At 42.5% G+C, this 24,375-nt stretch overlaps 1 protein-coding gene across 2 annotated transcripts in view; it reads left to right on the forward strand.

Moving 5' to 3' along the window:
- CHST11 (carbohydrate sulfotransferase 11) overlaps positions 1-24,375 on the forward strand; it is a 352,143-nt gene that overhangs the window by 7,194 nt on the left and 320,574 nt on the right. Inside the window, exon 1 of one of the 2 annotated variants that reach the window (XM_029601518.1) lies at positions 1,221-1,572. The exons of the other annotated variant lie outside the window; for it this stretch is intronic. Within the exon in view, the coding sequence (XP_029457378.1) occupies positions 1,455-1,572 (118 nt within the window). The 5' untranslated portion in view covers positions 1,221-1,454. Of the gene's footprint in view, positions 1-1,220; positions 1,573-24,375 lie in introns of those variants that run through there. 2 annotated transcript variants of the gene reach the window in all.

Below are 24,375 nucleotides of genomic sequence, written 5' to 3' on the forward strand. Positions count from 1 at the left end.
CTGGAAGCGAGAGCAACCCTCCCACCACCCCACAGCGCAAGGGGATACTGGGATTGGGGGGGATAAGTCGTCACAGCCATAACAAAAGGAACAGCGGGTGCCCTCACCGGAGCATAAGGGGATGTATCGCTGCATAGAGGGGAAGTTTTTGGGGGAGGGGGAGGGGGAAGGGGAGGAGCACAGCACCAAGGACTTTGCATAGGGGGAAAGCGGGGGCATGGATATAACTAAGCATGGCGGAGACCGAGATAATGGCCGGTCTGGGGGTGGCCCAATGAAGGCCTGGCATAAGCAATAATCGCGGCCCGCAAGGCCAGGGGTGGGAGGAGGCGGCAGTAGCCACGGAGGCGTTCACGGAGCGGGATGCCAGTGGCGGGTGTTCCCCTTCACGGAGCGGAAGGCGGGATTGGCATTCACGGAGCGGGGTGCCAATGGTATACCACATTCATGGAGCAGAAGGATGGAGGGCTGCCGTCTCCAAAAAAGCATTGGGGTGGGAAGAACAAGGAAGGTACCGGTGAGGGCGTGGCATTTAGCTAATGCCAATTGTTTAAGCTGCTGCAATATAAAGTAATAAGGTTATAATGTTAAATTTTGGCTGTGGCCGTTTCTTCCACTTAATAAAAGTTATCTTGGTTCACCTACTCTGTTGTCGCGTGGTCAAGGGTGGGAGGGGCGGTGGTCCGTGAGCTACGGCGTGCCAGAGTTATGGATGGTTTCAAACGGTAATCACTGCCTGTCCTGTCTCAGCTGGGTCAAACGTGTAGCATGAGAACCGCGTGTGCGTGCGGAGCGGCCGTGAACAGGTCCGTCTCCTTTTCTGATCCCATCAACGCGAAAGCCTTACATTTTCCTACGTCCCTGCTTTCTGAAATATTTGCCATTTTTGCGCACATTTAGTAAAATTAGTTTTTTTTCCCCCCATTATAACAGCGTCTCTTATTTTATGTTTGAGCTTTAATCTACAAACATTTTGCCCCCCACTTGCTCAAAAAGGAGAAATCTCCTTTTTTTGAAACAGGCCCCGCCTTGCCCACTGAGGATGCATCGTGCTGCCTGGGCTTTGCCGGGTCTTTGGGACCGCGAGGCGAACGTCGCGCTCGCGGCACAACAGCTGGGCGCGACCACATCTTGGCCGGGGGTGGAGAATAGAAACCACCCCTCCGCGCTGCAGTCTCTCTCTCTCTTTCTCTGGCGCTCTCACGCCTCTGCTGTCCCCCCCTCCCTCCGCAGCAGTGGTAAAGCCCAGCCTGGGACTAAGCAGCCCCCGAAATATTAGCGCCCTTCAGTGCTGCTGCTGCCCGGCGGCATCCTCCCTGCCTGCCGGTATAGTTGGGAGCGGGCTGCTGCTGCTGCTACTGCCGGCAAAGCGAGCCAGCTCTGCCCGGAGAAAGACCGGTTCCCACCATCACCTTCCCCGGGCACCGCATACACCCAACCTGCCGGACCCAGCCATGAAGCAAGCTCTGCTGGAAGTAATGAGGATGAACCGGATCTGCAGGATGGTGCTGGTCAGTTGCTTGGGATCCCTCATCCTGGTCATCTTCTATTTCCAAAGTATGTTGCATCCAGGTAAGGCAGGTCACCCGCTGTCCGGAGAGAGGAGGGGGAGATGGTGCCTGGCCAGGGTGGGGCAGAGAGACGGGATTTCACAAAGAGGGCGGGGGGGGGGGGGGGTTGTTAGTGCATCATTTATTATTATTATTCCCTTTTTAAGGAGCCCCGGGAGAGGGAGGAGAGGAGAAGCTCGGGGTCCGTGGCCAGCGCGCTCTCCTGGCTCCCTAGCCCCGCCCGCTCTTCTCCTTTCTTGCTGGGTGGGTGGGGGGAAGGTGAGCTGGAGCTGGTGCTGCTGCTTTTGCCAAGTCTTGTCACACGAGTGACACTGACTCAGCGCTGGGGGATTCTTGAAGAGTGAAGTCTGTTGCGGGCTGGTGCAGGCTTAGCTCTTCTGCCCGCCACCTCCAGGCACGTTTTCTCGCCCGGAGACTTCACTGGCGTTGCCCTCATTAGATATCCGAGCAGAGTGATGGTCCCTTCAGCAAGTGAAAGTCGCCCGTATTGCGCGCTCCTTAGTGAGCCGGGAGGTGACAGGAGCTGTTCTCTCCCTGAGACCGGCTTGGATTTTGCTTCTCGTAAGGGCGTTTGAAAAGGTGGTTCACCTCCGATGCTAGGAAGGGTTTTCTTTCTTTCTTTTGGAAAGCAGCCCGATCCCCTTTGATGAAGGGGGGTTATCGCTTCTGGGCTGACCTTTGCCTGGCGCGTAGGACCAGTCTTATGCTTAAGCTTAACTGCTTCACCTTGGCAGAGATTGCCTACTTTGGGTTACTCGTTCAGTATGAAGAACTGAACTAAGTAAGCAGTTTTAATAGAATTCATTCTTACCGTTCTTTTCACAAAAAAGAATCTTGCATGTGCATCAATTACAGATTGTCCCTCTTGGTAACAAGATATTGCTGCTTAATTCTCATTTTATTGCTTTGTTACGAATGGTCATATGAAGATGCTAGACGGGAAGATGAGTGCAGCAGTATTTTTTTTTTTTGTAAAGCTAGAGGTGACACCTAAAACAAGGGCAGCTCAGGGAAAAGTTTTTTAAAAATATCTAAAAAAATAAAAAATAGGTGACTGGGACCATTGAAATTACAGATCATGTGTGCATTGTAAACATGTTTGTATTTTAAAGAGTGTTTTGGTGCCCGAGAAAAGAAGGAATCCATTTAACTGATTATGAGCCAGCCTAAAATAATCTGGAAGGCTTTTTTGATTGTTGTGTTTTTTTTTTTTTTAAAGCACTGATGCTTAACAAATGATTGTAGGTAATAAAGATGGCAGTTAAGGGAAATCATTAAGCCTCCCCCTCTTTCATTCTAATTTTACTTACACTCCAGAGAAGATATTATTATTCAGAGCAGCCCAGTTACTCAGTTCCAGGAGGGGTTTTTTTTTTTGCTTTTGAATTTACATCCCTGTGCATGAGAGCATGTGTCGTCCTGGATTCTATCTATTGAAAGCAGCAGGCACCAGAATGCATCAGGATGTGGTTGTCGGAAATCCAGGTCTGGAACAGGGTAACTCGGCAGGGATGGATATTAGTCTTGTTTGGAAATATACTTTGGTCTTCTTTAGGAAATAAAGGATGTTTGCAGTTTGTCCTAGGGCTTGCCAGCTAGTTCCATTTTTGGTTTGGTTTTTTTTAAATCCAATCTTGATGTTACCCCCAATGCAAAGCTGGATTTAAAATTACAGCACACATAGGCAGAGGACTTGTGGTGGGGAGATTTTCCCTTGGACATCGGAGAGCAGTAGGGGGAACGTCAGTTTTTCGGGTGCCTTCAGAATTTGGTGCTCTGCCCTATTGCATGCAGGGACTTGTAGTTCTAGGTTCCCTAAGATAAGTAGCATTACAAACTCATGTAGTCTGAGGGATAAAAACTGCAGGACTGGATCAGCCTGATCTGAAATCATGGAACCAGAGGACAACCTTAATTACCTCTCCCATGCAAGTGCCTCACTGATGAGACGGTAAAGTCTGAGCAGCTAAGGCTGAACTCGGGTAATGACATTTAAAAAAAAAAAAAAAAAAAAAAAAAAAGGGAAGTATAGAAGAACTTGTAAAACATTTGACTATACTAGGACAAACAAGGAGGAAGGAAGAAAGAACAGGCAGAAGTTAACTGACTGCTTCTCAAACATTTCTTAGGAACTGTATGTTCCTTGGATATCCATCCAGTACTCTGACTTCACTTAGTGGCACCACCATTGTGCCAAGATCTGTGATGTGTTCTTTTTTTTTTTTTTTTTTGTAATAACTTAAAAGTAAATGAATGGGTTTGTTACTTTTTAACCCACCAGTGCATGTCTCATTACATCACTGCTTACTATGCTAACGAGGAGCAGAAATGGAAGCAGGGTGGCAGAAAACCTCTCTGCAGCTTGGTGCTGAATTTGGCTATTTAATGATGAAAATTGATGGCCCGATCAGTTTTTATGGTTGCCATTGACTATATGCTCAGTGGACTTCTGCTCTGGTACTCGGAAGATATTTTTCCTTCATGATATTTGAATATCATCAGCATTGCCAGATCTGTTGATGCTGATGAATGCTGTAACCTTTTTTTTTTTTTTTTAATTTGGACCCAGGGAATAAGACAGACTGTGCTTTCAGTTAAATAGTAGCCTGTATTTCTGTTCTGACCTAGTTAATAGTCACTCATGGATGTGAGTGAGCAATATAATGTATCATTGGTTTGTAATCTGATGCATATGGTCAGCAGAAGGACCATGCACCCTGTGCTTGTCTCCCTGCAGATGAGCCACTTGTCACAATCAGGAGTCACATTACCTTCCTAGAGTTAATCGGGTAAATATAGAGGGACTTTTCACGTAGTGACACATGAGTACACTTTAAAGAGTGAAATTGGCACTGAATGTGTTTCCTTTTTTTTTTCTGTTCACACAGCAGCTGGAGTGCAGAGTTAAAACGCCTGTTGACACACACTTAGAATTCAGCTTTCTCAGCCCTGCTAGAAACTGAGTGCTGCTCCTGTTGAAACCCACCCTTTTCATGTATTTATTATTATTATTTGAAGATAGCACAGTATTAGTGAGTTACTGTTATTAAAAGAGGCTGTGCTAATAAGCTAATCTCTAATGTTTGGTGGCAGGGATGGGGGTAGTTTGTGAACATTTACAGTGCAATGCAAAATTCCACGCATCACAGTGATGCCTCCTGTTATGGTCCCTGCCAAAAATGCATTTTCTTTCTTCTATCAGATCATCTGTTTGCATCGCGGAATTGCAAGAACTGGCTCCCGAATTGTATTCTTTCTCCTTGCCTGTAACACTGCTCAGCAGTTTATTAGGCTGATCTAAGAAAAATTACCATAAAACTGAAAGAAATAACAGATTTGCCTTTCATCATCTCTAGTTTTTTTTTTATTATTATTTTATTCCCCACCAGTAACTGGTTATCATTAATGTAGGGCTCAGGATTATGTAGCGTTGTGTGCTGCAGACTTGGTGCAATCTGGCAATATGTAGTACAGTAAAACTAACAAGAAAATTAACTGCAGGTGTATTCTTGCTTTTAAGAAACAACTTTTTCATGTCTTCTGGAGTGGTTTGTTTTTAAGGGGGTTTTTTTTTTTTTGCTATAGGCTGGGATGCTGTGAATTGATTTTTAGAATTTGAGTGTTGAAGATGTGCTATATTAAATATCATTGGACTGCCAAAAAGTACAGGAACAGGAGTGAATTTTGTATTTTTTTTTTTACTTCATATCTTCTAAAGTTCTGCCATTAGTCACAGGCTGCTAATGTTATGTGTAGGAAAGTAGCTTTAAATATTTATTTTTCAATGTAATGAATGTTTCAATTTCTGAAATCTCAATAAACCATCATCAACCTCTCTAAATAATATAGTTCATAATCCTTCATAATCCAGTCATCACAAATCATTGATGCTGCTTCTTTCCCTGTGAACAAAGCATTTCATAGTTTACAGTGTCACCTGCGGCTCAGTCTTAGTCACTTTTGAAGATTTCTGCAGTATTGTCCATTCAGTATTTAAGACTGGTTGGGTGAGATGTGCTGCCTAAATAGTTGATCCCCTGTCTTTCCTGATGCACAGGTGAATAACAGATTTTGTGCTGCAGACTTCTGATTTCAAGGAGCAAAATTGTTCAGAATTAGTATTCGTAAGCTAAACTGCAGAAGGCAAGGATTCACTGCTCCATCTAGCCCAGACACAGTGCATCCTCCAGTCTCGTCTCTTGACGTTTGGTTAATGTACAGAATAGGGAGAAATTTTGCTATTTTTAACTGCATGGGTGTCCCATTACGGTATGTTCAGTTTATGCAACAAAGGGCATCATGTAACCGGGTTGAATTATTTCTAAGTTGGGATTCTTTTTATTAGATCAACGTAAGAAGAATCCAGAGATGAGTTTTCATGCCTCGGACGAGCCCTGTGTGCGGTCTCACTCATGTACTGAAACATCTCTGGCTGTGCTTTTATGTTGATCCAGTAAAAGGTATCCCAGTTTCCTGCAGGACTGATAAAAGCTTCTAGAACTGTCTAACCTTGTTGAGTGAGTTATATCCTGTCTACTGCTGATGATATTGTGGGATGTTGTAATAAGCTATTGCTTTGGACTTGCAAGTGTGGAGAACGTAGGTGAAGTGTCAAGGAATTAAACGGTAGGCTTTTATTTGCTTTTTTTGTTCCTTTCTCTGTCAGAATTGTAGCCTTCCTGAATGTCATGCAACAAACCTCCAATCAGTGTGGATTATTAAAAACAAACTAAAATAAGGAGACGAGTGTAAACCATGCTAGTGCTTTTTCACTTTGATCCTATAGAAGATGATCTCAACCTTTGCTAATCAAGGTCATTGTCAATAGAGTAGGTGCCAGGCCCATGGTCCACCTTCTCCCCTGCTCCCTACCACCACCACTACCAAGTTTGGACACAATCCCATCATCTTTTACAGATGTTAACGTGCTGCCAGACGGTTTAGATCGGTGCTATAGTGCTCGCAGCCCTGGTTGAAAGGTGCTAAAAACAGCCCAGACTCTTGGATTGAGATCTGCAACGTTTCTCAGTAAAATAACCCCTTCTTTTTCACCATGTTTTCTAGACACTAATTGGAAAAATAAGCAACTGTTACACTGCTATCAAATAATTATCTCTGACAGCACAGAAAGTCACATGAAATGGTTTCTCAGATAGTTATAAGCTCTCTAATTTGTGGTGACATAAATTCAGCAGGAAGATGGTTTAGATTCTCTGGAAGACAGTGAAGGGTACATTTTTCAAAAGTTTAGTCAGGATTTATGTGTGCAGAATAAGGGGCCATGCACATAAGTTGCCCATATGCACATCCATGGATCTTCAGCCACCTAAACCTCCGTGTGGAAGTTCATAACGTACATATATATATTGGCTGCATAGTAGAGGGGCATTTTTATGAACACGTTTGCAGAACTTAAATTTTAGAAAAAGTTGTGCATGGAACTGGCATGCCAATAATCCATGCAACTTTTATACCCTATTTTAAGCAGGTAAAGCTGGAGGAGGGCAGTGTATATTTAGTTACATGACCCAGCAGCCAAACCCAATTTAAACAGATACCTGGTGCTTGAAAATCAGGTAGTTTGGTGCATGCATAAATGTAATCGCATATCTTTTCAGTTAGGTGAACTGCTGAAATTTTACCCTCAAGTGCCTGCATTCTTTTAAATGCACTATCAACACCGAGATTATCAAGCATCTCGTGGGGAAACACAGGACATATATATCTTTTATAGCTATTAACTGTTTCAGCTAATTAGAAACGAATGAATGCTGTGTTAAGAATTGAGAGACTTTTTGATTTGGTGCTAAGGCCGCTGGAAATTGACCTTGCAAAATGTTGAACCTGAAAGTCTGCAATGCCATAAATTGTTAGATTGAACATAAAACTAAGAACATACAGCGATTAATGAAGAACATCGAGTTTTCCATTTGTATTTGATTTGTTTTTCTTTTACACAGAAAGATTTAAGGTGTGAGATGTTATTGGACACTTCCTAGTCAATAGGAGATGCTTTAAAAAGAAAACCTTAACATAGTAATGACGGCAGATAAAGACCAAATGGTCCAGTCTGTCTGCCCAGCAAGCTGCTTATGGGAGTAACTTCTGCTCCGTGCAGGTTACTCCCTTGCCTTCTGTTAAGGGTAGCAACTGCCCCTCCGTGCAGGTTACCCCCATGCCTTCTGTTAAGGGTAGCAACTGCTGCTCTGTGCAGGTTACTCCCCATGCCTTCTGTTAAGGGTAGCAACTGCCGCTCTGTGCAGGTTACCCCCATGCCTTCTGTTAAGGGTAGCAAGTGCCACTCTGTGCAGGTTACCCCCATACTTTTTGAATTTCTGCTGCTTAGAAATCAACTAGAATTAGAATCAGAAACTGTAGTCTTGATGCTTTTGCTTGTGATTGTTCACCAAACTATTAAAGATGTTTTTTGCGTATGCTACTTCTGATATCTGTATCTATAATGTAGATGTGCTGTGAGGCAAGGTCCTCCAGCTGGGCCTAGACCAGGTCATTTCATGATCTAAAGGCAGGATGGTGGGATCTCTACTTAATCAGCACTGCCGCTAGCTGTCCTCTTTCCCCTAGTGTAGCCTTACTGCAGTTTATATGGGAAATGGAAGGATGGAAGATTAGATGACGGGCCCCTCATAAGAACACGCCAGGCTGACATGCAAAGCAAAGAAGTGCATGCACTATGTACTGTACAATGGAAATTCATTTCAGTGCAATAGCTATTTCTATACCTTCTACATGGTGGCATTCACTTTAAAAAAACATTTTTTTTTAATTTACTTTTTTGAGAAGTATTAAATACGTTTTGGCTACTAGGGAAAGAACACATCACCGGATCTTCGGTAGTAAAGATATTTACATGTTTTTGGTGCAGTGTGACACACACACCAGCTTGAGGGCACAAAGGTGATCAGCACCTGAGAAGTGCCTCTTTATCTTTATGACTCCTGACCTGAAATATGTACATATAGCGCGTCCTTATTTCCGAATATGTGTGTGTACATATATAAAAATAGAACATGAAGGCCATATGCCTGTCCATCCACATCTCCTGCAGTTATATATATGTATCTAATGGCTTTGCAGGGAATCACTTGCCCTATAAAACCATGTTTTGTTCTTTATAATGAAGTCAAAAGTGAATATTGAAGGAATTGGCTTGTCTTATTTGTAGAAGCCTCATTATAGTTTTTGGGAGCTGTCAATCATTTTGAACCTTTGAGTATGTTAAATCTAGAAGGTGACCTTGACTCCCATTTATTAAGACTTGATTTATTTATTTATAAACATGTGAGATTCCATCTTTTACCAAGAATGGCCTCAAAGAGGATTCCAATCAAATTTAAATCAAACTTACAGGTACAGTAGCAATAGCAGGGTCATTTAGAATCATAATAGAATCACAGTTACAGTAGCATTACACAATTTTTTTTTTCTGGTTCTCAAGCCAAGAGCACAAACTTAGGGCATTTGTACAGCCAGGTTAAGGGCTAGCTTGGTTGTACAAAGTTAATTGGGTTGTAGAAGAATCACAGTTCGGGAGAGGGAGGCGAATCATCATGTCTGTGCTGCTAATGCCTATATTAGAATCAGGGATCTATTGGGGTGCCAAGAATGTAGAGCAGATGCAAGAGTAGAGAAGCATTAACATTATGACTGGCATCTGGTGCAGATGAAGTAAAAATCTTCAGTACGAAAGCTCAGAGCTGTCTGAGTTCTAGCTTTAGATTGAAAGATTGGGTAGTCAAGTCATAAAACAGAAGTCTCTGCGGAGAAACCTGATCAAAAAGCCATACTTTAGCTTTTTCTGAAAAGTGAGGTAACATGGCTCATAGCGTAGAGGGTAGTGGCATCTTATTCCAAATATTTGGGGCATAGCAGATGAAAGCACATAGTCTTGTACAAGTCAATCTGGAGAAGCTAGAGGAGGGCTCTTTGTGGGAGTGCAGGTGAAAAATTGAAAGGAGATGCCTGTTTAGTTATTTAAAGACAAAGCAAAGGGTTTTGAATTTTATCTTGTTTTCGGGCCATGATATGCACACCATCTAAAAGCTGACTTTCTGAGCTGCGAACAAGAATTCAAATTTCAGTGATGTACTGCAGAATGTTCTTGGCGTTGGCTATGATCTAGCTGAAGTGCAAAATCAGTGGTATTTGGCTTCTTTTTTCATGTGTATTTTTATGCATATACATGTGTAATTTTTTTTAAATTTATGTTCCAGTTATTGATCTAACAAGCAAATAATGTGTCCAAAAAAGAAAACTGTATAGTAGTCTGAGCACTACCTGCAGTTACTGCTTGATTCTTAGCCTTTCTTTATTTAGTCAATCCTAAAGTGTGCAGAATTTCATGCACTATTTGTGATTCTTCCATGCACTGTTTTTCTATGGGGACTTATGTGCAAATAAGCCCAGTAGAAAAAATTGTGAAACATTTCTCATTGCAGCAAATCACTTAATTGTACATTTTTAAATACAATTTTGCAAGCATAAAACTATGCCTGAAATATTACTATTTGCAGAGCCTAAAAAGTTTGCAAAGTCCACTTTGCATGCTAAAACGTGAAAATAGTGCATTCTTTGGCATGCACTGTATTTGCTGTTTTTGTGCACAAATTTCACTTTGAAGTTTTTCTTCAGTATATTAGCCTTGGAACTAAAGGTTAAAACAATTTGTGTAGGACGTCACCTGTGATGGCCTTTCTAAATCCACAGTAAGAATTGTGTTTGTAATATTCTTTCATATTCACTTATTTAGAGTTATCCATGCTTATGTGTACTCTTGTACTTAAGTATGACTTTTCTGTTTTGCTTTCCTCTATTGCTTAATAAAGTTTGTTAAAAAAAACAAACCCAAACCAACCCAATTACTCAAGATTTGGTCAAGTAGTGGCTTTTTGTCTGGTCAGTCAGGAAGCATTCTAAGGTGTGAGAATTTTCACATTCTGATGCGGCACCAACAGGATCAATTAGCTAGAAGAACTGTAAAGGGGATAGACTTGTGTGTATTAGGTTTGTCCATACATGGTCTGGATCTGGAAATTAAAATGAACAGATTCTTCAGTTTTATTAATCATTAAAATAAATTATTTTAGTATGCACACTTTTTTTTTTAATTTATTTGAGGTGGAAGAGAGAGATGTTGGCACAATAGAACAGGGGTTCTCAACCCAGTCCTCGGGACACACATAGCCAGTCAGGTTTTCAGGATAGCCACAATGAATATACATGAGGTAGATTTGCATGCACTGCCTCCTGGCTAGGAGAGTCCTGAGGACTGGGCTGAAAACCACTGCAGTAGAAGCTAGATTAAATCTAAAGGTCAGAGGTAGTCAACTCCAGTCCAATGCTACAGAATACACCTGGTTTTCAGGATATCCACAGTTAATATGCATAAGATATTTGCATCTATGGCCTCTACAGTATGCAAACATATCTCATGCATATTCATTGTGGATATCCTGAAAATCAGACCTGTTGGCAGAATTCAGGCTGGAGCTGTCTACCACTGCTATTGGTGATTGTATTAAAGTGAGTTCAGGTGAGGCCTTAAATAGCACATCTGAAGCCTGCAAAGGACAGAGTCGTCTTATTTCTTGTGGGTGTCGTTGATGTCTGTGTGCATCTGTTGATTCCTGTGAGGGTTAGCATTGGCTTATCCCCAGCAATGCTGGCCTGCATGAATTTGATCTTGTTAGTTTCTTGGAAACTAAGCAGGGTTATGCCTGGCTAGTGAGTAGGGGGCATTAAGGCAGTTTGCTGTGCACTGTAGAAAGCCGGAGCAAACCCCTGCAGTATCCAGCCAAGAAAAGGTTATAGGCTCATGGTGGGGCCATGATTTACTCACCAAATGAGTGAAAAGAAGATAGAAAAAAAGTAATTATTAACTTATAGGGAGTTTGCTCTTTAATCTTTGGATTTAGCTGGCCTCAATTTGCACACACAAATTGTTTCCTTAAATAAAATATCAGTACATACCTAGAATTATTTTATGCTGCACATGGTATGGTTATTTATTCACTTTTGAATTGTTTCATTTCACTTAAATTATAAAGGCTATTCAGGTTCATATCATAAGAGCTAGTATACTTAAAGCAGTATTCCCAGTCTAGAAACCTCTGCCTCATGTCAAAGCAAGGATCGCTAAATTATCCATTTTCTTGAAGATTTGGCGCAGAAAGATCCTGCTACAGCCCATTAGATCTCTTATATCCACAGGATGCTGCATCGTCTCTACCACAAGACCTGATTAATCAAAGCCGAAGAATTGGGTGAAAAGCCATAGTGAATTGCCCCTAAATATGCCATTCATGATTCTGGCCATGGTTTTTTCCATAGATTACCATTTTATGGATTTAAATGTAAATGCTACACTCCTCTTAATTCATGCTATTTTAGAAACATGATTTAGGATTTATACCTTTAATTTATAATTGAGATAGTCCATAGAGATATTTATAGTGCTACATATCCATCGCTGTAGTTAAATTGACTTGGGTGAAGATGCCAGTCAGACCTTCGGACATGATACCAATACCGCAGGTGAATTTCTCCCTTTGGTGGCCTGTCCTTCTTGGAAGCGTGTGCTGCATTTTAGTATGCACTGGCTAAAAGTCTGGAAAACATGCTGTCTGTTATTTTAAACTGGTTTCCTAATGCCCACTGCTTTGCAGTTGTCAAGAGTGATAGCACACTGCTAACCTAAAGAGATGTGTGTTTCTCTCTTCTTTTTTAAGGGTTAACACGCTCTTTAGCAAGTCGGAAGATCTTTGTGCAAATGCTTTGGAAGATTTTTCTGACTTGCCATACAGCAATGTCATTCATTACAAGCATCAAACTGCCGCAATTCATTACCAACCTGTCTTGTTTACCATGACACGTTTCCACTTGTATTCAGTTCTCACTTTTACCATAAACTGTACAAAAAGCAAATACTCATGTAAGGATTTATTGTGCTGTTCAATTTCTCCCCTTCCATCCCAAGTTTATTTTCCTTGTTTTTTGTAACTTTCCCTCTCCCTTTTTCTGATTCACTGTATTTAAAGTTCAAGGTTCTTATTGAAAATATTGTTTTTTACGTTACGTTATGCTTTACACTCCTTGTTATTTGTAAACCGGGTTGATGTGATGCCTATCATGAAACTCGGTATAACAAAAACAATAAATAAATAAATAAATAAAATAAATAAACATAAGAAATTGCCATGCTGGGTCAGACCAAGGGTCCATCAAGCCCAGCATCCTGTTTCCAACAGAGGCCAAAACCAGGCCACAAAAACCTGGCAAGTACCCAAACACTAAGAAGATCCCATGCTACTGATGCAATTAATAGCAGTGGCTATTCCCTAAGTAAAATTGATTAATAGTCATTAATGGACTTCTCCTCCAAGAACTTATCCAAACCTTTTTTGAACCTTCATTCCCTTACCAATAGTTCTGCCTTTTCCCAACTATGAGTAGTGTGTTTTGCATTTTCTAAAACCGTTCCTAAAATTTCTCCCTGCCTGGAGTGCTGAGATTCGTCAGACTCCTCCTATATCGTGGGGCGTCGTCGCGGTAGTGGGGCCTCTCCCCCCAAAAGGTATCGCAGCTGTCTGGCCCTTTCTTTTGTGTCGCGGCCCAAACACTGCGGCACGAAAGAATGCAGCGAGTGGCCCTTTAACACGATGGCGGCCCCAACTTCACGGGACCTGCTATTGCCTTAAAGGGTGGCTGCCTCCTCCCCCCCCCCCCCCCCCCCCCCCCCCCCTGCAAGAAAATGAGGAGGTTGTGCTGACCCCTGTTTCAGCCCGGGACTGTGGGTCGAGGCAGCCCCAACTCCCCCACAAATAGAAAAAACTGTTTATAATATGTGTGGCAGCGGCCCCCCCTGAAATCAAACTCCCATCCCTTCCGCCTCCCCAAAGTGAAACACAACCTCCATTCCCCCCATGTCAAAAACAATCACTTCCACCTCCATGATCCCTTGCCCCCCCTCCCAAAAATAAGTTAAACACCCCCCATCCCCGGACCTCACCCCAGTCACATAGCTGGGGCAAGGTCAGGTCAGCACCATTTTGGAAAATGGTGCCGATCGGGCTGGGTGCGAGGATGCATACCCGGCCCTGACATGGGATCCAGCTTAAGGTAGGGGGGGGGTTATGGAGGGGGAACAGTGTAGGGGTACTGAACTTATTTTTGGGGGTCACGTGCATAATTTAAACACCTTTTTCCTATTTGTGGGGGAGTTGGGGCCACCTTGACTGACACCCCTGGGTTGAAACGGGGGTCAGCTGTGACCTCTGCTCAACTCCCCATTTGGCCACAGTTTTTTGTTTTTTTTCCCGGCTGCTTTAAATGTGCAATGGGAGCCTCTAGACCTGCATTAGGGTCCCAGGTCTCCTGCTGCACATCTAACGCTTTCCAAGGAAGTGTTGTTGTTTATCATGGCTGACCATCTTCTAGGTCAGCTAGGATAAAATATTTGCATCAAATTGCTTATTAATGATCTTCTTTGCATGCATTTGCAATAATCATGCATATAAATAACATGCAAAGAAGGTTATTGTAATAGGGCAGGGTATCTGAGTGGAGAGATATAAAGTATTGCATATATTGTGTGATATACATGATACAACACATGTTAGAGGCCTAACATGGCTTGATGAATAACTGTAGTTAGCTGGCTAAATTAGGGCTAAATTTATCAAAGCTGTAAATATAATGGAAATAGCCTAACCACACCCTTTTTTTTTTATCGTGGGCACTAATTACTAGGGATGTGATTCGGCAGAACCTTTTGGTTTGGCCTTCGTTATCAGCCCGCCAAATTTCGGGAAAATCCGCTTCGTTTTTTTGGGGTGGCCGAACCATATATATATATAATCACTGTAGAGGGGCACTTTGAATCAGGGGAGGGGGGTTACAGAAGCATTCTGAGGTATTCATAGTAAAATTGATATCACTAAAGATTTGAGTTCATTATAAACGATGATAAGTTTAACAAGAGGAGTACAACACAAATCTACTTCTCTAGTTGTACTGTTCATGCATTATAATGCCTACAAATCTTTAGTGATATCAGTTTTACTATGAATACCTCTGAATGCTTCTGTAGCACCCCTCCCCCGATTCAAAGTGCCCCGCTACAGAGGTACCTGTATATATATATATATATATATATATATATATATATATATATAGCGTGTCAGACTGACTTTATATGGAGTCTCTCTCTCTCTCATTGCATATGCTAAGACCCTAATGCAAATGGATAAATGCCTCTAATTTAGCTGATTAAGTACACAAATCTTTATTTAGCAGATATGGACCTCAGTAGGGCTGGTGGCGAGTAATGCTGATTAGTGAATAGGGCTGTCTGGATCCAGGTTTTGCCAGAAGGGTTTAATCCATTGATCTTGTGTACTATGGAAGACTGTGTTTTTTTCACTATTTCTTCTGTTAAGTGCTTCTTGCTCTGGGCTTTCTTCCAACATGAACTTACTAAAAAAAAAAAATAAATAAATATACCAAACAAAGTCTGGTTTGCTGAACTGAGCAGAAAACTCGAGCTGTAGAAGGTGTGCTATCTGAATGCAGCCGTTAAATGTTATCAATGTTTTGGAGCACGTCAGGATTTTCTTCCTCTTTTCAACTATTTTTCCATCTTTCTCTCCCTTCTGTCTGTCCCTCTGAAGTCTATTCTCTCCTTTCATGTCATTTCTCCTCTTTCTCTCTCTCCTCTGTCACTTTCTTTGCTGCCCCCTCCTCCATGAATTTTATTGCCTTTACATTCTTTCATCTCCCCTGTCTTACTCATCCTCTTTCCTATTCCTCCATCTGTCACTCTCACTTCTTCCCAACCTCTCCCCCTCTGTCTCTCCTCCTTCCTCACTGGGGCACTGACTGCTGGAGTGCTAGTGGGTTGCTGCAGAGGCAGAGAGCAGGCACTCGCTGTCCCTGCGGGCACTCCTCTTTCTCTCTAACAGGCCGATACAGAAAAACGTGCGGGAGAGCCGGCGAGCACCTGCTCTCCCGTCGCGCGCACAGGCCACTCTTCTGGGCGCACAATTCAGAAAGCCCAGGGCCCGCGGTAAAAGGAGGTGCTAGGGACAGTAGTGCGTCCCTAGCGCCTCCTTTTTGACAGGCGCGGCGGCTGTCAGCGGGTTTGACAGCCGACCCTCAATTTTACCGGTGTCGGTTCTCGAACCCGCTGACAGCCACGGGTTTGGAAAACGGACGCCGGCTAAATTGAGCGTCCATCTTCCAACCCGCGGGCTGTGGGCAGATTTAAAAAATTTTTTTTTTTTAAATTTTGGGGCCTCCAAGTTAATATCGCTATGATATTAAGACGGAAGGGTGTACAGAAAAGCAGGGTTTTTTTTCTGCTTTTCTGTACACTTTCTCAGTGCCGGCCGAAGTTAATCCCAGCCTTTTGCAGGCATTAATTACTGAAAGTAAAATGTGTGGCTTGGCTGCACAATTTACTTTCTGAATCGCGCGGGAATAACTAATAGGCCCATCAACATGCATTTGCATGTTGTGGGTGCTATTGGTTTCGGGGGGGGGGGGGGGTTGGCCGCGCGTTTTCGATGCGCTATTACCCCTTACTGTATAAGGAGTAAAAGTAGTGCGTTGAAAATGCGCGGGCTAACAGTGCGCTCCGTCGGAGTGCACTTTACTGTATCGGCCTGTAAGTAGGCACCACAGAGAAAGAAGGGGGTTGTCGGCGGGCACAGTGAGCATGTGCTTTCTCTGCCTGTGCTGCCTTGCTCCTGCGTGCCCTCTTCTCTGCTCTAGCTCCAGCTTGCACAGGCCACGGCAGAGCTTCAAAGAACCCATTGGCTTCCGGGACTGCTTGTGGGTGGTACACCCTTGGTGTAGAGTTGATGAATAATACTCTTCCTACCGATCGGCTTTCTTCACAGTTAAACTAAGCTCTGATGCAATGTTATATCATGTTTTTAGAGAGCTTTTTAAAAAATATTTTTGATGCTGGGGTTTTGAATGCGCGCTTTTGATGCCCGATGGGACTGGTGGTTTGTGTGACCTTGTTGGCCCGGGGGGGGCATTTATTTTCTTGAATGTCTTTTTTTTGTTTTGTAACACATATTCCTATGATGTTTGTCTGTTTTGAAGTACCATGTTCAGCAATCCATATTGTTGGAGCCGGGATTCTGGTCTATAAATATTTTAAATATAAAAATAAAATTAAAAAAAAAAAAGGATATGTGTTAATTCCACCAAAGTATACAAATATGCCAAAATAAAACATACTGGGCCAAGAAAAGAAAAAGCGAGGCAGAAGATGAAAAGAGGAGTCAAACAGACAAAAACGGGCAACATTAATATTCATGAAGAATTCAGAGTTCTCCTGTCATTAGCAGCCCCATTCTAGAGCACTTCATTCATCGTTCCTTCATTTGCTCCGTGAAAAAAATGAAAAAGTTGTGAGTCCGCAGCCTGTATGTTTGTTTTTTTTTCTTTCAGTGTAACTAGAATCTCTCTACAGGCCAGAGTTTCTGAAAGTCTGCTTTTCCCCTTCAGAGAGAACAAGAAATCAAAATAGATCCACTCTCTGAAGTCACAGAGGCATTTTCTGATAGCTCCAACCCAAACCCTGGTGTCCTATTAATACTGGGACTCCAAGTGAAATCAGGTCCCTCCCTCCACCAGGAAATGAAAGTCCAGGCTTTTAAACCAGTGCTGCAGTAACTTACACGGTTTTTAAAAAGTGCTAGGTTTTTTTATTTGTAATTAAAAATAGTGTGGCGTTCCTATCAAATTTAAGTGCACCAATCCACCTTATAAAAATAACAGTTGGTCATTAAAGATCGCAAATGGTGAGAATGTTAGCATTAATACAACGCAGGCATGAGCTTCACGTTTGCTGGAAGTTTATTACAGTTCTGAAACAGCTTCAACTAAAAGTCCATTTACATGACAGGACCGACTGGGCAGCAAGGGGAAAACGTGGTCCTGCAGAGAGAGTGAAAAAAAAATAAAATTAAAATGAATCACTACCATCCGTGTTCCTTCACTGCGGTGTTTATTTTGTCAGAAGACACCTTTTGGCATTGATTGGCCAATAAAAGCCCCTAAAGGTCGGACCATTGATGTAATTGTATTTCTTGGAGAAATTAGACAAGGTCTGTATTGGTTTTGTTGTTTATCAGTTTTAACTACTTTGATGCTGCCTGAGGTCCATGTTCAGTGTCGGGCCGGATATACATCTGGCTGACTGTGCAGGGATATTTAGCGGCTATGTTAAAGTTAGCCGGATGATAAGTTTTTATCCTTCTACTTTAGGACTGCTCTTCATCTGTCCCAAAGGTGTTTGGCTATGCTAGTCAGCTAATGTGGATAGCCCAACTTCTCCCGGGAGCACTCCTGTCCTGCTCCTGAGCTAGCCAAAAAAAACCAACACGTTGTAGCCAGATAAACGGTTACCTGGTTATCTCAGGGCCGGTCAGCATGGAGGATTTTCAAATCCTACCATTTGTCCGGCTAAATATGAACTTAACCGGATAAATGGTGCTGAATATGGACCTCTCTGTATGTATTATTTGTAGTAAGCTATTTTCTGCAAAAGAGGACCTAAATAATTAAATCACATCCTTTTTTATATTCTTCTTCTTCCCTGCTTCTTGCTCTGACATATCTAACGTGTCTTGATTTTTCACCCTCTCTCCATTCCATAATTTGATTGCAAACGTAAATTTTTTTTTTTTTTTTAATGTTTTTGCATTTGAAAGGAGGAACCAGAACCTGCATGATTGGTGTTTTGCACAGTGATACTGGGACAGTGCCTGGCTCTTGAGAATCTGCTTTTTGATTGGTTGGTGCTGACACTGAATCTCACTCCACAAACCAGTGCTTGATTTCAATATTTAATAGGTTGTACTAAAAACAGGGCTTCCCCAACCTGTCCTGGGACCCTACTACTAGTTTGGTTTTCTGGATATCCATGATAAATTTACAGAGCTGTTCCAGGAAGGTGACTTTCTGGCTAGTCCTGGTTTTGAACTTCCATCCCAATGCAGTATGGCATTTGTAGTTCCTGGTTTTACCCATTGAAATCAGTACTGCAGGTCCATAATGCATCAGGTTAGGGCTGCCAAATATTTCGATCTGGCCAAAAAATCTCCCTCCTTGAACTGGGAAACTTTGCAGCCCTGCTGGTATCCAACGTGTGCATCTACTGCATGTATATTTATTGTGGATATCCTAAATGCCTGACTAGTCGTGGGCTCCTCAGGACAGGATTGGGGAAACCCTGTTTTGGGGAACATTTCAGTTTCTCCTCCAGTAGTTTAGGAGAGGTCCTGGTTGCCTAAGCTTTTCATATGGTCCATGCCATGCTCATGAGTTGTGATGTGATGCCTCCTAATGGAGAGAAGTGTGCCCTTGTAGGAGACCATCACCTAGTAATTATGGTCATTTAATCAGAAACGGATCTTATTTGACAATGTTATACCGAAAATTGCTCATATGCAGAAACAACAACCCTAGAATGGAGAGGGTGTGCTTCCTTGGCAGATGATCACACGAGCCCTCATTCCTACATGGTCTATCTCTTTATGTACTTAAGGCGAAACCTCTTTTGAAAATGGGTTCTGTGGTGGGCGGTTGATAGGTGACAAAGTGCTCTCATTAAATCAACGCTTCTGTTTCCCAACTCACCCTCTGCCCCTCCTCCTGAACTCTACTATGCTGTTAAATAGCTGAGTGCAAGGTACGCACTCTCTTTGGGTCCCAGGTGTCCTGCTGCTGTGACATCCTTGGTGGTCGGTGGTGCTAAATGCGTAGCTAAATGCATTACATATATAAATATACTTTTTTTTTTTTTTTTTTTTACCTGTCTGTTTCCTTTAGCTCAGCTGCAGCTGGCTTTTACTGGGCCAGGGTGCCATGCGTCTTCATTTATAGCCACCTGAGTTAATTGTTCTCCCCATTTTTTAGCCCTTCTCCTCTCAGGAAGCTCAGGCCATTGCAGCTGCAGCCCTGTCTGCCAGGGACATTCCCTAACCTGGTATGTTTATCCCCTGAGCCTGGCCACCAGGGTTTCACTGTTTTGCGGCGGCTGAGGCTCCCTCTTTAGATGCTGACCTGAGCAGCATCGCCAGGTGTCCCAAGAAGCAGAAGCCAGCCTGGCAATCAAGTTTTGGTCTCCCCTTGGGACAGCAGGCTACGTGGCCATTGGAGGCTAGACATTTGGGCAACAGCCTCGCTAGATTTGGCAGCTCTTTAGAGGATTATAGAGTTTGGAGTCAAATGAAGTAGAGGTAGAGGACCAATGAGGGAGAAAACGAAAACGGACTTGGATAAGGAGCAATATAATATCCTTCAGGCAGCCAAGCTTCCACACCTAGCAGCTGCAGGGCGCTACAACTGGGCCAACTTGGCTTTTTCTGCAGTCATCTACTATATTACTGTTATTGTGCATGTTTCCTTTTTTTTTTTTGTTTTCTTTTGTTACAAGAGATATAGAAATAACATTGCAGTCCTTAATTGTCTTGTGTAACAATAATTGATATGATATATTAAAAAAAAATGTCTTTTGCTTTCAGTGATGCAGTTTCTAGTGTTTGATATTTGAATTTCATTACTCTTTTTTTTTTTTTTTTAATCTTTTAATTTGCAGCCCCCATTGCCCCTTTCAGAATTAATTTTTGTCAACTGTAGGCATTCTGTCTAGAGCCAGTGAGCCGACTCGACACATGTAGTAATCATCACCTTCATCGTTTACTCCTTAACTACTTCCACGGGCCCAGCTCTGCATGTTGTGGGATGCAGCACACGAGGCATCCCACCTGCAGTGGAGGTGCTCATCTCCAGAGCAAGCGTGGAGAAATCGGAGGAGTGGCAAATGGAAGCTCCATGAGGGAAAGCAACGTTTCCAGGTCCCTGCAGATGCAGGGTGACCAAGGGGGTGGTGCATGATAGTTTTTTTTTTTACTAAGTCAGGTTCCAGCATGAGAATGTCTGTCCCTAATACCTTTTAGCACTGTTGTCTAGCCTGCTGGAAAATTACTTTTTTAAATTGAATTTTTCTTTCAAAACTACCGGACTTTTGTCATCTTTAAAGATGGCCGTACCCTATACTTGCTATCCTGTGACATTTTTAGAGCCTAGCCAAGGATTCTTGAAATACCTTATTGCCCTTGTATAATGGTTTTAAACAAACGCAAAAAGAAATAATTGTGATTTTAAAATATTATTATTTTTTTTTTTTTTTACTATGCTGAGTCAACTGTTTGACTTTGTGCTGGATACTAAACACGTGATTTTGGAATCTTGATAAATCAAATCCCTTGCTCATTATATAAAAGCAATTCAGGTCAGAAGTTACCTAGAGTTTTCCTAAGGCAGTCCTAGTTGACTGCATGGGTCTCCTGAGATGTATCTGTTCATCTGCCTATGGCTGGCTGTATCTGCCTGCCTTCTAGGTAGCCATCACTGGCTGTGTGGCTTCACACTCTCATGGAGGATCCTACAACAGTCGGTGCCTGGAGCAGCAGAAAGGGTAAATGAGACACTTTAGACTCCATAGCAGTAACCAGAAGGCAGGATAAAGAGATCTGAGCTATGCTGGGTCTGGAAGGCCTCGCTCAGCGCCTTTCTCAAGGAAAGCTAAGGTGAGGATCTTCCTCGTCTCTGCCATGAGGCTCCTGGTTTGAGCCTTGCACGCAGGTTGAAAGAGGTTTCCCTTCGTAATCTTCATATCAAAAGCCGGCATCTCTGTGTCCCTGTGCTGAACTGTGGGAGTAATTGTAGAGTCCATGCAAGGAATGAAGGACTCTGTGGATTTCGATCTACGTTTCAGGTACACTTTTGTTCAGCAGAAAGAAACGCACTAGAGTGTTCCTTCCTTTTTTGTTAAGCTGAAAGCTTGGCAATTGTTTGTCAGGTCTTGGGGCTGGCTTTTTTACATTTATCATGCACCGTCTTCTAAAGTGCTGAACACCGTGAAGCTGAATCTAAGGTTAAAATGCCTTTTTTATTTTTTTTTTAACCATTGTCTGTCTATTTATTTGGAAATTTTGTATACCGTCGTTCCATGTATAGATCACAATGGTTTACAAGGTGACATTCATAATTATAACATAATTAACAGAGTTGGTATGCAAGGCAGGCATTTATCTAGCAAATCTATCAAATCCAATTTTCTAGTACATATTAACATTGATCTACTTTTACTTTTTGACGCACTTGAATCTTTCGCATTCAAGATACCATTTATCAAATTACTCTTAAAATCTAAATAGTTTAGGATTAATGAAAGTTTGGCAGTACAACTAAAAAGGTATTTCTAGTCGGACGTCTCATGTAAGATATGATAGAAGATTAGGATATCATCTACAAACAGTGTTTTAAGTACTACAGTTACATATTGATGACTTTGAGTGGCTGTGTTCCTTGTAAGGCTATCAACAGTAACAATATTAACAGCATATTATAACAAATGTATATATATTTTTTAAATAGTGCATCATTTTATCTGTTTCTTCATTAATGAAATTGGTGGTGTTTTTAAGAGATTGCAGATGGACACACATGCATTCATATGTATCTTTGTTTAAAAACATAAAAAGTTGCCATACTGGGTCAGACCATTAAGTCCATTATCCTATTTCTAACAGTGGCCATTCCAGGATGCAAGTACCCAAACATTAAATAGATCCCATTTTACCAATGCCGATAATAAGCAGTAGCTATTCCTAAGTCATCTTGACTAATAGTAGTTTATGAACTTCTCTTTCAGGAACTTATCCAAATCTTTTTTAAATCCGGATAAGCAAACTGCCTTAACCAAATCCTCAGGCAATGAATTCCAGAGCTTAATTGTGTTGAGTGAAAAAGGAGGAGTCTTCACCTGTACCGGCCACTTCCCCCTCGGGTTGATCTTTGGATTTTGATGGCCAGCAGGACTTGGATGGTCCAAGTGCAGGGCTAACTGCAGGAACATACACACAGAACAAGGTGCCCACAAGAGACAGGGAGACACAGGACAAACAAACAAAAAGAAACCAGAAGGCCAAAACTAAGGCCACAAACAAAGAAGACAGGAACAAGTAACAGGAATACACAGCGAGAAGGTCTAACACAGAAAGCTAAAATCCCAGACAGGAACAACAAGGGGCCAGAAAAAGGAGCAAGGAGACTCCAAGCAGAGGCAATGGTGGTGAGCATGAGGCAGGCTTTTAAGGTGTGGCTGAACTGCTTTAGGTAGCCTGCAAAGCGTAAGCCTGTGCAGCTCAGATTGTGGCCCCTGCTGGAAGGAGGACTGTTCAGCAGTCAGGCTCTTCACAGGTTGTATACATACAAGTACATATGGATTGATATGAGGCCCCATTTCCCCTCACTTCCACTTGTCATTTTCCATTGCGATTAATGAAATTCCTTCTGAAGGATCATCACTCTTAATGCATGAATTGTAATGGTTGTATAACTCCTTGACAGAGTGCACTCTTGTATATCTGCATGGAACAGCTGGAGCTGCAGCTAGCAGGAGAGAAGTGCAGTACATAAATCAGCAATCTCTGTCCTTGCCTTCCATACTGCTATATTTAAAAAAGGCCTTTGAGTTTTTACTGCAAAACTGCGTAAAAAAAGTAACTTTAATTGCATTAATCGTTATGTGGGGAGACTCCCAACTTTGACCCTTTTTTTTTTTTTTTTTTTTTTTTTTTTTTTGCTGGTTGCACAAAATGTTCTGGGTGGGGGAAAGCCATGATTTATCAGGGTTGACCTTTTTGGAAATGTCTGGATATTTGAACATGTAAGTAATAGCAAATACTCACTGGATGGCATTTTTAGAGAAGTGAGCATTGTAGCAGAATGTGTTCATGTGGGTTGTGTTAAGGGGTGGTAGCTGTCCCCTTAAGAACCCAGGGTGTGTGTGATTGGTGGAAAAGGTTTGAGCGGAAGGTATAAGAGGAGAAGGATTTGGAAGGAGCTTGACCTTTTGTTCCTGCCCTTTCTATATGGGACCGCCAGGATGCAGTGGCCTGGTGAGGCTTGTGGGAATGGGGCCCTCCAGAGGCGCTCCTCTCCAGGGCCATGGAGTGAGAAGAGTTTTCCTCCTCCCAGGGAAATGACCAAAACTTGGGATGAGTGAGGCAGTTCCTCCCTCCTGAGCCGGGAGAACAGGAGTCTGGGGGCCTCTGAAATGAAGAGTGCCCCAAGAGATCCATGATGTGGAGGATGCTGGGAAAAACCCTCATGCTATGGGGAAGGGAGAAGTGTGAAATCTGAGTGGGAAATGGGTGAGCAAGGAGTAGTGAGTAGATCCAGAGTATGAAAGTTTGATATGAATAAAGGGAATGTAAAGGTAGAGATGTTCCTGTCCCTTGAGTAGAATGGGTCAAGAGAGGATGAGAAAAAATGTACCCACTAGAGAGGTAGAAAATGTATGGCGTGCAATATCAACCTTGAGGTCCATATTCAGCCGCTATGCTAGTTAGCCAGTTATACATAACTGGCTAACTAGCAGTGTATATTCAGCGGTGTGGTTGTTATATATAATCAGCTAACTTTAGGACAGCCCTATGTTCTGACCAGAGTTAGCCACAAAGGTAACAGGCTAACTCCGAATATCAGAGTTAGTCGGTTAACTTATGTGGCTAACTGTGCTCCTCCCCAGAATGTCTGCTGCCTGCCCTCGTAACGCCCGGGTAACTAGTTACCCAGCTAGAATTTAGCTGGATAAGGGCTGAAAAGGGGCAAGAAAACACAAGCTAGACCGATGCCTTGGAAAGATTTAATTTAGTTAATGAGAGTTCCTGACTCTGGCCAAAGTTTCGCCTTATGG

Source organism: Rhinatrema bivittatum, chromosome 4 (assembly GCF_901001135.1).
Source record: "Rhinatrema bivittatum chromosome 4, aRhiBiv1.1, whole genome shotgun sequence".
Lineage (NCBI taxonomy): Eukaryota > Metazoa > Chordata > Amphibia > Gymnophiona > Rhinatrematidae > Rhinatrema > Rhinatrema bivittatum.